At 38.5% G+C, this 12,511-nt stretch overlaps 1 protein-coding gene across 2 annotated transcripts in view; it reads right to left on the reverse strand.

Moving 5' to 3' along the window:
• Positions 1-1,359: 1,359 nt before the first annotated feature.
• DSC2 (desmocollin 2) overlaps positions 1,360-12,511 on the reverse strand; it is a 32,413-nt gene continuing 21,261 nt past the window's right edge. Inside the window, exons 12-17 of one of the 2 annotated variants that reach the window (XM_059894027.1) lie at positions 9,262-9,489; positions 6,315-6,548; positions 5,810-5,934; positions 4,272-4,559; positions 3,706-3,751; positions 3,525-3,621 (exon numbers count right to left, since the gene is read on the reverse strand). In XM_059894027.1, the coding sequence (XP_059750010.1) occupies positions 3,605-3,621; positions 3,706-3,751; positions 4,272-4,559; positions 5,810-5,934; positions 6,315-6,548; positions 9,262-9,489 (938 nt within the window). In that variant the 3' untranslated portion in view covers positions 3,525-3,604. Of the gene's footprint in view, positions 3,622-3,705; positions 3,752-4,271; positions 4,560-5,809; positions 5,935-6,314; positions 6,549-9,261; positions 9,490-12,511 lie in introns of both variants that reach the window. The other variant, XM_059894026.1, reaches the window with a different exon arrangement.

Consider the following 12,511-nt stretch of genomic DNA (forward strand, 5'->3'; position numbering starts at 1 on the left):
GAGATTTCAATCTTGAGCCCACGAAAAGGCTGGAGATAGAGACTAAAGGGAAAGCTTGTGGTCAAAGTCAGATTCTGCTAGAGACTAAAGGGAAAGCTTGTGGTCAAAGTCAGATTTTGCACTTAAAAGAAAAAAAAGAAAGAAAAGGAACGAAGATAAAACCCAGTCTTAAAACAGGGAATCCAATAAAGCAGAAAATGATTACACAGAGACCACAAAAGCAGATTGCACTGAACTAATTGCAGATCCCCGTTGGCTTCCTCTGTTGAAGCAACATTTTGTAGGGGAAATCTCTAAGAGTGTTGTCTCCTTTTTGCTTCCTGAGGCAATGTATGGCTTATTAGGAATTTTATCTGCTTTTCATTTAAGTCTTAAGACTGATTACACACTGATTTGTGGGCTATGGATATGATATAGCTTCCTGACTACCAAGAATCAGAGACCTGGAAACTATTATTAGCCATGAAGTTCCCAAAGGCCATCACAGGTAAAACACTGATAGAGCTTCTGGGGAAAATGAACGGGAACATGATGGCAAGTTGTCAGCTGTAGAGAAGTGGATACAGGAGCTATGATTATTCCCAGCTATGGCATCCTCTGCTCCTATGATAATAGCAGCAGCTGACACATATATTGAGGGCTAACCCAGTACCAAGTCTTTTCATGAATTAACTCTTTTAACTGACAAAAAAACTATGAAGTAGACTCCTCCAACCCCCTCAATAGGTGTCATACAAGTGAGGAAACTAGACTCCAAGTTTGAGTGACTTCTCAAATCCCACAGCTAATAAGGGTGGAGCTGGGAGTTTCCATCAGGGTAGTCTCTCTGGAGTTTTTGCATTTAGATTACCATGGTGACTGCCAAGAGTCTTAAACTCCCAGGCAAGCAACTGCTTGCCTCGGAGGCAAACCATTCTTTAGCAGAACAAGCTAGCAGAGCAGCTAAGGATGGGCTTGACAGGAGGAATCTTAAGCACATGTAATTTTCAAAGAGCTTTAGAATTAGTGCCCTTTTTAAGAAGTGGATGTTCCTCTTTCCAGCCAATTTGAACAGAGTAGTTTCACAGTATTTCAAACAAAGCAATCCTTTGCAGATACTTCAGCAATCTTTGCAATGTATATTCTGAACCACAGGAAATATAAGACCCAGTCATCAGATGATCATTATGGAGAAACATGCTCAATTGACAAACATTCGAAAATGAAAAACAAAAAATAAAATAACCCCCCCAAAAGTCCAACCTTTTCATTATCCTGTTTTCTTAATTGATTTTTGTTAATATGAAATGGGTTGTATATGTGACTTATTTAAAATTATTTGGTTTTATTAGGAGTGCCTTTTAGGTGGACCACTCTGACTTTCATGCTTAAAAACGATTTTTTATTCAAATGTCTTACAGCCACTCTAATAGAACCCTAGGAAAGGAGTTCTATTATTATTCCCCATTTTAGATGAAGAAAACCAGACACAGAGAAATTATGCAGCTTAACCAACACCCCACAGCAGCACAGTCTTTAGACTAGTAAAATTAGATGAATGTGGTGATAACAACGGACCAATTACCTCTCCAAATCAAACTCTAAAATTCCAAAAATATGTAGAACAGGATTCTAAAAAAGAGACTCACTTCTCTAAGTAAGAAAAATACAATCCCATAAGCTCATATCAGACACATGATTAACAAAGACACTGATTCTTAAAAACTACTTGATTTACTTTATCATAACTAGTAATATACAAGAATTTTATACATAATTTATTAAAAATAACTTTGAGAAACAGTATTTTTGACTGAGTAGTGATGAAACTATTGAAAAGATAAACTGATTATTGAATAAATTACCCAGTGTTAATTTTTAAAGATAATTGTTATAAGCCAATCCTGTGAATTCAAAATAGGCATATTATTAACAATCCTAAATATCAGAAATACTTTTAAAATGTCCATATGGTTAGTATGGATAGAAAATTCATTGCCTGAAATCAGCTGTGAAATGTAGCCTGGAATTTGGTTGGCTATTAAGTTTAATTTTGTCTTATTATTTCAAAATTTAAATAGTTCGAACCACTTCTACATTTGTAAAAACTGTAATCTGAAAATATTTTAAAAAAAACTTTACAAACACATAGCTATAACTAGCCATCTCATCTAAAAAGCTATAAAAGTTATTCCTAGAGAGATTTCACGATCCCTGTATTGCAAAGCTTATTTCAAAAAACATCACTATTTTGCATTTATAAACTGTATCCTTGCAATAATGAACTAACTGTAAATATACTATTATATACTAAACATCCACACCCTAATTTTAATTACACTATTCCTTTTGTTAACATAAAATGTTGCATCAAATAAAAGCATGACATTTCTACAGTTGAATGGCAAAATTAAAGGGTCTTTGTTGAGGAGGTAATGAAGCAATCACCAAAACAGTTGAAACAAAAAAATCGACATTACATTGATTTTAAGAAAAGTCAAGAATACAGGTGCTTACATAAAACAGAAACACAGAATAAGTCACTTTATAAGCGAGGAAAAAAGAGGCGGCTTTTAAAAATATTTAGATTCTCCAACCCAAATCGGAATTTTAAGAACACAAAGAAGAGAAAGAGAAAGAGAGAGATGGAGGGAAAAAGAGAGGGAGAGGGGGAAAGAGGGAAGAGAGAGGGTGAGAGGCAGACAGAAGGGGCGGTGGGGAGTGGCGGGGACCAAAGACCAAAACCTTGCAGGAGTAAAAATACATTCTTCAGCATTTTGTTAATTTAAATTTTGCGGAGAAGGTGGGTAACAGAGGAAATGTAGATTCAGTGCCAGGTTTCACAGAGAATACAACACAGAAACTAAAGTCCACCAAAATGGAATTATAGTAAGTCAACGCTTAGTTGGGAATCTCCCTTTGCTTTGCGAAGAAAGGTCATGTTACAAGACTAAAACAATAGCAAGAATGCCGTGTATACACTTTAGAATGTTTAGGAGAACAACAGTCTTCAAGCACCACACAAACAATTAATTTAGGAAACTGAAGATAATGTTACAGCAAGACCTCTTCAATTTTCCATTCGGTTATACTCCAAGTAGTCTATGATATAGACTTGAGTTAATTACATATTATTGCACTATAAATTGGCTGCTGTCACTATACCCAAATGTAAACAATAATGCAGACTTTCTCAACTTGTCTATCTGCAGGTGTCCTGAGGTGGAAGACAAGTAATTAAAAACTATGGAAAAATCAGGAAATTTGTGTAGTTATTCACAGCATCCCTCTGTAAAAGCACATTTGGTTAAAGAGATCTCAACAAAATAAAGGGGAAAAGCCTCCAAAACAGCATCTTCTATTTTTAAAAAAATCCTGCCTTGTAATAATAATTTAAAAGAGACAATTAAAGCCACTGGCTTTTGTAGACTAAATAGAATGCACTCATCTCTTCATGCATGTTTCTGCTAGTGTCCTAAATTTGGGTTCCAAATGATCCAAAAATTCAAGCCCATCTTCTTCTTGTCGTTCACTGCAACAACCCACAGAACCAGCCGCCGATCCTTTTCCTTCATAGTTATACGTCCGGACGTAGTCTTGAGCATGCATATGACTGTTATCCTGATTACACTGCTGGACCTTCTGCCAAGAGGAAGAACACAGCCTATTTTGTTACTATTTTAAACACCGAAACTTACTAGCATAAAAATAATTGCTTTGATTTACCTTTCATTGTTTGATTTTTAATCAGAGTGTGTCCTCTAATGGATTCCTACATATAAAAAACACCCATGATTGGTCTATATCATCAATCATACCATCAATTCACTACATAGCATGTTTCTAAGAGTCACACATGTGGCAGCAAGTATACAAGTGTCCGTTTTAAGTAATCATTGCTTTCTCTTTCAAGATTATGGCTAATGTGAAATGCATCCCTTAAACTGAACCTGAATGCATGTGGGCTCAGAGCTTGCCAGATAGGCATAGTGGCTGTGCAGGCTGGAATTGCCTTGGACCCCACTTTTGGTCTTTAAGACATGACTTGTCTGATGAGAAATGGCAACACAAAGTCATGAGCAAAAGAATTTGAATATCATATGATTTCAGAAGCAATTAAAAAGCAATCCACTTAACATCTGATCATAACTAAATCAAAATTAAGGAAAGTCAAATTTCTTATTAGTAGGTTAATCATTAATTGAAAATAGAGATCAGGCCAGTAAACTGTAATCATTTAGAAAGTTGAAAAGGAAGCAAAATAGATTTGTAGGTCACTTAGGGAAACTCACTTCACCAAGGCGGGGCTGAGCGTAGGTGTACCACTCGGAGTACGCGTATCTGCAGTTATCCGCCTCTACTTGTCCTCCTCTGCAGGAATCCAGGGTGTGCTGTCCACCTCCCTTACACATTTCCAGGGTGTGATGATGCCCGGCCTCCTGGCAGGACTCAATGGTCTGCCCTCCTTTCACCATTTCAATGGTCTCCTGCCCTCCGTTTTTCACTCCGGATCCCAGGGTGCTGGAAATTCCCTGAGTGGAGCCTCCCGCAGCATGGGTTGTGAAGCCATTGGTGGAATACTGAAACAAAACAGTTGGCATTGGGGAAATACGGAGGAGAACAAAAAATGAGAAAAAGAGCAAATCATGCAGATAATGCTGTGAATTTTCAAGCTAAAAGGTAAGCATGCTGAGGGCAGGAACTCCATCTGTCCTGGCAAGCCCAAGTACCTAACTACCGTAACCCCAGTACTTCACGTAGCGTCCAACACAAGAAGCAAACTATAGATGTCAAGTGGTCTGAGCCTTGAGACAAGTCAGAAAGCTTGATGTACACTCCTTCTTTAAAAACTTCTTAGACTACTGTACAACTTCATTTGTGAAATCCTTCCAGCATCTCACATCTCAAGATCAGGATTGCACACTATTGTCTCACATGGATTGACCCTGATTCCCTTCACCTGACTAGAACAGAAACAGAAATAATAATCAGTAATTTTATTTAGTGTCTGATTGAGCTCCCTTCAACTGAAACAAAATCAATAGAAATAAAAGTTGCTGTAAAAATCTTAGCAGCAATACTAAATCCTTGTGATCTAATTAAATACAAATAAATCAGCAGAGAAAATAAGAACACTAAAGCTCTGGCCACTAATTTTCCATGTTACGTTTTTGTAGGAAACTCTAAGTTTTATTTTTTCTAATACCTTCCTAGATGTCAACATCCTTTTGTTTTCTAAATCCTTCCTCCTCGAATCATCAATCATGCTTTTTGTAGGGAATTTACTTGTTCCTCATCCACATATTAGGCTGGAAATCAAAGCTGAAGCAGTGTAATCACCTGTTGGCATTACTGCTTCATATATTTGACTTCAGGCTCCTTTCTAACCTATATTAGAGCCTGAAAGCCTCCATTAAAGTTCTTCCCACGATGACCAAAGCCTGTAGTCATTTTATTGCTGTTGCCAGAAAAGAAATTAAAACCATATGCTGATGATCTGTGAGTAACTAAATGAAACATTTTTACACACAACCAGCAGCTTCAACATATAAAAAAGACTGGGTCTAAAGTTGAAGCCATGACACCCTTGAAATAGAAAATAATAATGACATGCTGAAGGATTTTTTACTAGTAAGTAACACTATATGGCCGAATTGAAATGCCATATATCACCATAGGATCAATGTCATTTTATCTGTCTCCTGGGACTGATGACATTTTATATATAGTAAGTTACCTGATTTCAAAAGAACTTTGCCCAGAAAAGATCATTACAGTTGGTTAGGCCAATTTATCGTCTGTATGTATTTTGAAAAGACAAACAATTTACCATTTTGTCATCGCCGGGAGCTTCAGTGTTTGACACAATGAGGTTCTGCTGGGCTAAATCATCAGGAAATACTTTTGGCTTTTTGGCTGCCCCAGTAGCTCCACAGACCAAGGTAAATAGGATACCTGGAGGATGAGAGAGATTACTTCAGTTTATCGTAAAACAGTGTTATGAATTTATGATGACAAATATGAAAACAACTTTCCAGAAAACATAAATATTATTGCTTGTGTCAAAGTAGCATCCAGTAGAAAAGCCTGCCCTAACCAGATATGCCACAAACAATGCTAAGTGCTGTATTTGTGTTGAATTTTATTCCTATGCTAATTAGGATAGCACTAAAATAATACCTAAATGCACTTTCAATAAATAAATTAAATATGTGTGTGTTAAATAGAAATGTAGCTATATACAAATGAGCAGCCATAGATAACAGTGCTGATTCTAAGAATTTGTCCTGAAAGTTATTTTAAAGGCTATCATTTGAATTCATGAAAGGACTTACAAAATAGCAATGCTATGCCCAACAATATTGCAAGGATGGCCCACTTTCCAAGTATCAGTCTTGCGTTGGCAACGTGTGGAACGGGAATGCTGCAGTCACTTGGGATAACACAGTCACATAATATCACGTTTAATTGAGTAACAAGTGATTGGTCAAGCCTATCTGCAACTCTGACAGGTACTGTATATCGTCCAAACAGGGGGTCATTCAGATAGGAAAGACGAGCTGCTGTATCTGAAAGGAAATAAAACCAAGCATTATAGAATGTCATTGATTTCTCCTGAGCATAAATAATTAGTGACAGAATATTCATTATTTCCCTACAAATGGACATTCCTGATGGGAATGGCACAAGTGCTACATGATTGTAAGCGTGAATGGACGAAGTCTTTCTAATCATATAAAAGTTTGTCTACACTGCCTCTTTTTATAAAGGTCTTTCTTTTGGCTTTTGTAATAATATATTTTATCTGTGGATAAACAAATCCTTCCTATCACAAATAACAGACTTGTTTAGAGACTGATTTTTATCACATCTTTAAAATTTTTTAATTTTTAAAATACCAGTGTATATTTTCTTTTATGCATGATTCATCAGAGAATTTCATAGACTAAAATTCTGGATGTTTTCCCTTACTTTGTTTTCTATACATTGTGCCAAACCTTGACCATATTTTCAAGGCATGAGTCATGCTGCTGGAACTTCTTCTCATGGTCCTACAAGACACTGGGACCAACTGTATTTTTTTGGTTTTGATGTATGTTTTTTTAGGTCAAAGTAGAAAATATTGGGCTTCCCTGGTGGTGCAGTGGTTAAGAACCTGCCTGCCGACGCAGGGGACACGGGTTTGAGCCCTTGTCCGGGAAGATCCCACATGCCGCAGAGCAACTAAGCCCATGAACCACAACTACTGAGCCTGCGCTATAGAGCCCATGAGCCACAACTACTGAGCCCGTGCGCCACAACTACTGAAGCCCGCGCACCTAGAGCCGGTGCTCCGCAACAAGAAAAATCACTGCAATGAGAAGCCCACACGCTGCAATGAAGAGTAGCCCCTGCTCGCCGCAACTAGAGAAAGCCCGCGTGCAGCAATGAAGACCCAACACAGCGAAAAATAAATAAATAAAATAAATAAATTTATTTAAAAAAAAAAAAAAAGAGTAGAAAATATCCAGGTCAAAATCCTAGTCTTGGGAACGCCAAAAATATACTACTCTACATGTAGATGACACATGCCCATGCCCAAGAATAATCCTCCCCATTTAACTGGCTCAGTGTGACATTTTCATTATTTCATAATTTGAAGCTCTAAATATAAACTTGGATATTTGGGTAAAAAAAAAAACAATCACTGAATCAAGTCAATTTTAAGAGAAAGCATGGTTAACCCAGTGAGTCTATGTATGTGTAAGAAATCATAATAAGACTAACAAAACCACAATTTATGATTCAAAACGTGCCATGGTCTATTGCATTGACTATCTTGTTTACCTCCCCCAATAATCCCATTTTACACATGAGTATATTGATGCCCAAGAAGAATAAATAGCATGGCGAGACCTAAAGCCTCTTTAGGATACGTTCTTCTTAACTTGGCATTTCCCAGGCTTTTGGGCTCTTTCACAGCCCAGTAAAACTTTAAACTAACAAAGTTTTGACCAACATAATCCTGACAACGTTTCATTGTACTAAGTAGGAATATTTTTTAAAATTACCACCTCCTTTAACATTATGTCAAAAGAAATATTATGAAACCAAATAAGTAGAAAGGACATCTAAATATAAGGTTAGTTCTCAAGCACGCACATGTTAGAATGCTGTTACAAACACTGAAAATGTTGTCAGTTCACAGAGCAACTTGTCGTAATAGGAAGTCAAGGAATACTCATTGAAAGCATGGGAATGAAAACCTTTCAAGGGCATTTTAAAGGCACCCCCCCACTCAGCTTACAGTGGATCTTGAGTCGTGAAAGCTGGAGTGACATGACATCATGATGCACAGGTACTGTAGTGTGGTCAGGAGACACAGAATGTGCTGGAAAGTTAAGAGCTGATGTAGGGAATGAGGCAATGGTGGGACAAAGGGAGGTTCGCTTTGTTTTTGCCATTCTTGTCACCATAGATTCTAACATGGGTAAAGTCAGAAGTACAGACTGGGACCAAGTGGGGGAAGAATCCCACATAGAAAACAGTAGACAAGAAATGGTCAGAAGTCAAGGCAGTGCAGAAAGAAGGGATCCTATGGTGGACAGTGTGATGCATAGCCAGATCCCCTGTCATCAGGGATGTACTGTCCCAGCTGCTTGGGAGGCTATCAGCACCATCAGTGACTGTGCCTTCCTGCCAAAGGTCACATCCCTGCGGGCAGCCCAACCCACTGATGCAGCAATGTAAAAGCACAGAACAGAATGGCCATTCTGAAGGGCCATTTAGTTCAGACTCCCCGTGAGTCAGCCGAGGCTGTCCTTTGGCCTGAGCTACAGCTTGATTTCTCTTTTTGCTAAATCCTGCTTCCCTTCCTTTCACACATACTGATGCCAAGGAAACTCCCTGATAAACATTCAGCCTGGAAAGACTGTCTCAGTGTCTGCTTCCTGGGGAGCATACCTGCAAGGGATGGGGATTCCCTTATGACTTAGGAGACCACTGTCATATGAAGACTCTGTGTAGATGGGAGGTACACAAGTCAGGAAGTGGTTACATCAGACCTAGTCTGGGGTGGGGGCGGTGGGTAGAGTACGAATGAGAATTCACCCAACACCAAAGGGAATCCTGGCACAGGACTGATCAGAGACTGGCACTTCCCACCACACCAACACTGAGAAACTCATGTTCTTTTGTTGGCAGTTACCATTCAGTGAATTATTCTTCTACTCCATCAAGAAAAAAAAATATTTTAGATATCCTGATGCTGAGAAGGACAAAGTAATGTTTAAAAATACATACCGTTAATTCTTGTCAGTCTCCACATTCTAAGTACTTCTGAATCAGAAGCACCGTCCAAACTGAACTCAAAGGGTGGGCCGTGCATGGGTTCATCGGGATCTACGGCCACAATCTCCGCCGATGACATGACAGTTTTACAGATTATCACTGTGCGCTGAGGTATGAATGGGCCGTTATCATTCACGTCTTCAAGTTTAATCCCTAGTGTCCCAGTACATGTTCTCCTATCTAGAAAATTGGATATGAAAATACAATTTTTTTAATGTTTTGAGTTTTCACTGGGACATTACAACATTGCAAAAAATTTATTACTTATTAGGTACTTGTACCATATAAATGAGAGTGACAAGCACAGTCCCAGGCTATGTCCTTAAGGTAAGTTAAGAGAAAGACATTATCAATTTCAAATGGGTTGTACAGAAAATAACTGCTATTTAGATTTGTCATTCATTCACTAAAGAGCTGCAATAGACATGGGAACTTTTATGGAGGTGAGCTTTGACAGAGTTTTAAAAAGAGGAAGGAAGAGGGGACCAACAAGGATATTTCTGGTATATTGAAAAGCACAAGGAGATTTAAGGAGGTGGGAAAGCACATACACACACCTATGCTCTGGACATAATGAAGGGGAAGGCACACTGGTGCGAGCTGACGCTGGAAAGAAGAACCAAGGGTCCTTGAAAGCCAACGTAGGGAGCTTGGAGTTTAATATGCATTTAGAAAACACTTAAGATTTGGGGGCAGGAAAAGTGAAAGACAGAAGGCATGTATTTGGGAGATTAGAACAAAACTAGTACACGGAAATGTTCAAAGCATGAAAGACTCCAGAAGTGGAAAAACACTTTCAAACCAGAATAATCACTCTGAGGTGTAGCCTAAGGAATTCATCTATCTACATATTCAATAAAAACTTACTGAGTAACTACTTTGTACAGGGCACTGCAGTGGAAAATCTGGAGATTCAAAAATGAAGTGGTCACGGGTCCCGGCCACAAATTAGTAACACGGTTGTGAAGTCTGAAGTTGAACATAAATCCAGGACTTGTGTCTCTAAATCGTTTATTCTTTCTGTTTAATAGGAAGGCCTTGAACATCAGGGGTGGAGAAGAGGATGAAAAAACCTGTGCCACCCGCGACCTGGGGCTATGCCTTATACGAAGCTGCCCACCTAGGAAAGCGGGGAGACCAGGCACTGGCATGCAGTCACAGCCTCGACCCAGCAACAGAACTCGTGATATTCCCAGGGTCATCATGGGCCAGGAGCCATAGCCCACCAAGTTAAGAAGGGGTTCTGAAATGTGGGCCACAGAAAAGAACACGGTGGAGGCAACTACAAGACCACTATAAGGTAAAGTGGAAGAAAGAAAAAAGTCAAAAGCAGAGGCAAACCAATACCTCCCATTTAATGTAAGCTCACAAATTAAAATTCCTGAATGAGCAAGATTAATGCTTAAAGGAAAACCGACAAAATCAACAATCAGAAGATTAATTCACTCTATGCAAGATATCTTCGAAACATGTATATTTACTATCTTCAAAAGCATAAAGAAGGTTAACTGTTTAAATAAGCATGAAAATGACACTGAAATTCCAGTAGAAATAAACATTCATCTAACAGGGACTCTAGAAAAAAAGGATAAATAGAATGGTAGGGAAGTAATACTTAAAGAAATACTTGCTGAGAATATCCCAGAATTAAAGAAAAAAAATGGATCTTCTAAAATATATTCTGACTGCAGTGCTGGGTAAATAAAAATAAATTCAGCATAACACTGAATTAAAACTATATATAGAACACAACCTAGGGAACTATAAAAGCTATCTGGAGGTATTACCTATAAAGAGACAATAATTAAACAGACAGTAGAATATGCGTCAGCAACAAGAAATGCCGAAAGATGATGGAGTACCACTTGCAGGGTACTGAGGGAAAGAAGGGGTTAACTCAAAATTCTAAACCAAGTCAAATGATCAAATCAAGCATGAGAACAATATTAAAATATTTTTCAGAACAATAAAACTGACAGGGTTTATCACCCACAATGCACCACTGAAAGAACTAGTAAAGGATATAGTTCAGCAGGAAGAAAAGGGAACTAGGAGAGAAGAAACGAGATACAAGAAACAATGCAACTATCTCTCACTTTGGACAACTTTTAAAGAAAAGACAGAGACACAAAGGAAGCAGGGAGACATGTATACATGTATTTTATCCATCTGACAAACTTTTCTATTAGGACAGAATAATCTCGTCTCTCAAATTCTCTTGTTCTTATGCCATGTGGTATTTTCTTGCTCTCTCTGAAAATTGGGATTGCAAGATGTCTTGACCATTTCTTTCCATTTGAGGCCACACACGGAGTTGAAAGCACATGTCTTACTGATTAAATCTGGTTAATTATAAAGTCTTTAAAAATTGACCTCGGGACTTCCCTGGTGGCGCAGTGGTTAAGAATCCACATGCCAATGCAGGGAACACGGGTTCGATCCCTGGTCCGGGAAGATCCCACATGCTGCACAGCAACTAAGCCTGTGCACCACAACTACTGAGCCTGCGCCCTAGAGCCTGCGCGCCTAGAGCCCGTGCTCTGCAACAAAGACAAGCCACCGCAATGAGAAGCCCGCGCACCACAACAAAGAGTAGCCCCCACCCGCCGCAACTAGAGAAAGCCCACGCGCAGCAACGGAGACCCAACGCAGCCAAAAATAAATTAATTAATTAAAAAAAAAATTGACCTCTACAGTGTTTGCTGTGCTACCACGGTGCTAAATGCTTGAATTTCTCTTCCATGAAATATTTAGAGTTGTTCAATAAACTCCATTTTTTTTGCACATTGTGATGAGTATTTCAACCAAAGATTTTAGACATCTAACTCAGTGTTTCACAGCTCTGCTTTTCATCTGTTAATAAATAATATTCTTTTATTCACTGGAATGTATGCATGCAATGCTCACCTTCTAATATTAATATAATTCTATACAGGTAAATATCAATTCCTAAAATGAAGTCTTGGAAGGTGAGCTACCTATGGGTCCATGATTTATGTGCATGGCACTCTTCCGCTAAATGTTTTTTAAAAATTTGAAAGCACACTCTTCCTCCCCAAAGTTAGAATCTTACAACAGAAGTAGAAACCTAAAACTCAGCTATACAGAGGAAACACCTGGGCGAAACTGCCAACTGAGGTTAGATTGAGAAGAGAAATTGAACTCAAAGCTTAAGAAAGAGCTCTGTTTAGAAGAGGAGAAG

Source organism: Balaenoptera ricei, chromosome 14 (assembly GCF_028023285.1).
Source record: "Balaenoptera ricei isolate mBalRic1 chromosome 14, mBalRic1.hap2, whole genome shotgun sequence".
Classification (NCBI taxonomy): domain Eukaryota; kingdom Metazoa; phylum Chordata; class Mammalia; order Artiodactyla; family Balaenopteridae; genus Balaenoptera; species Balaenoptera ricei.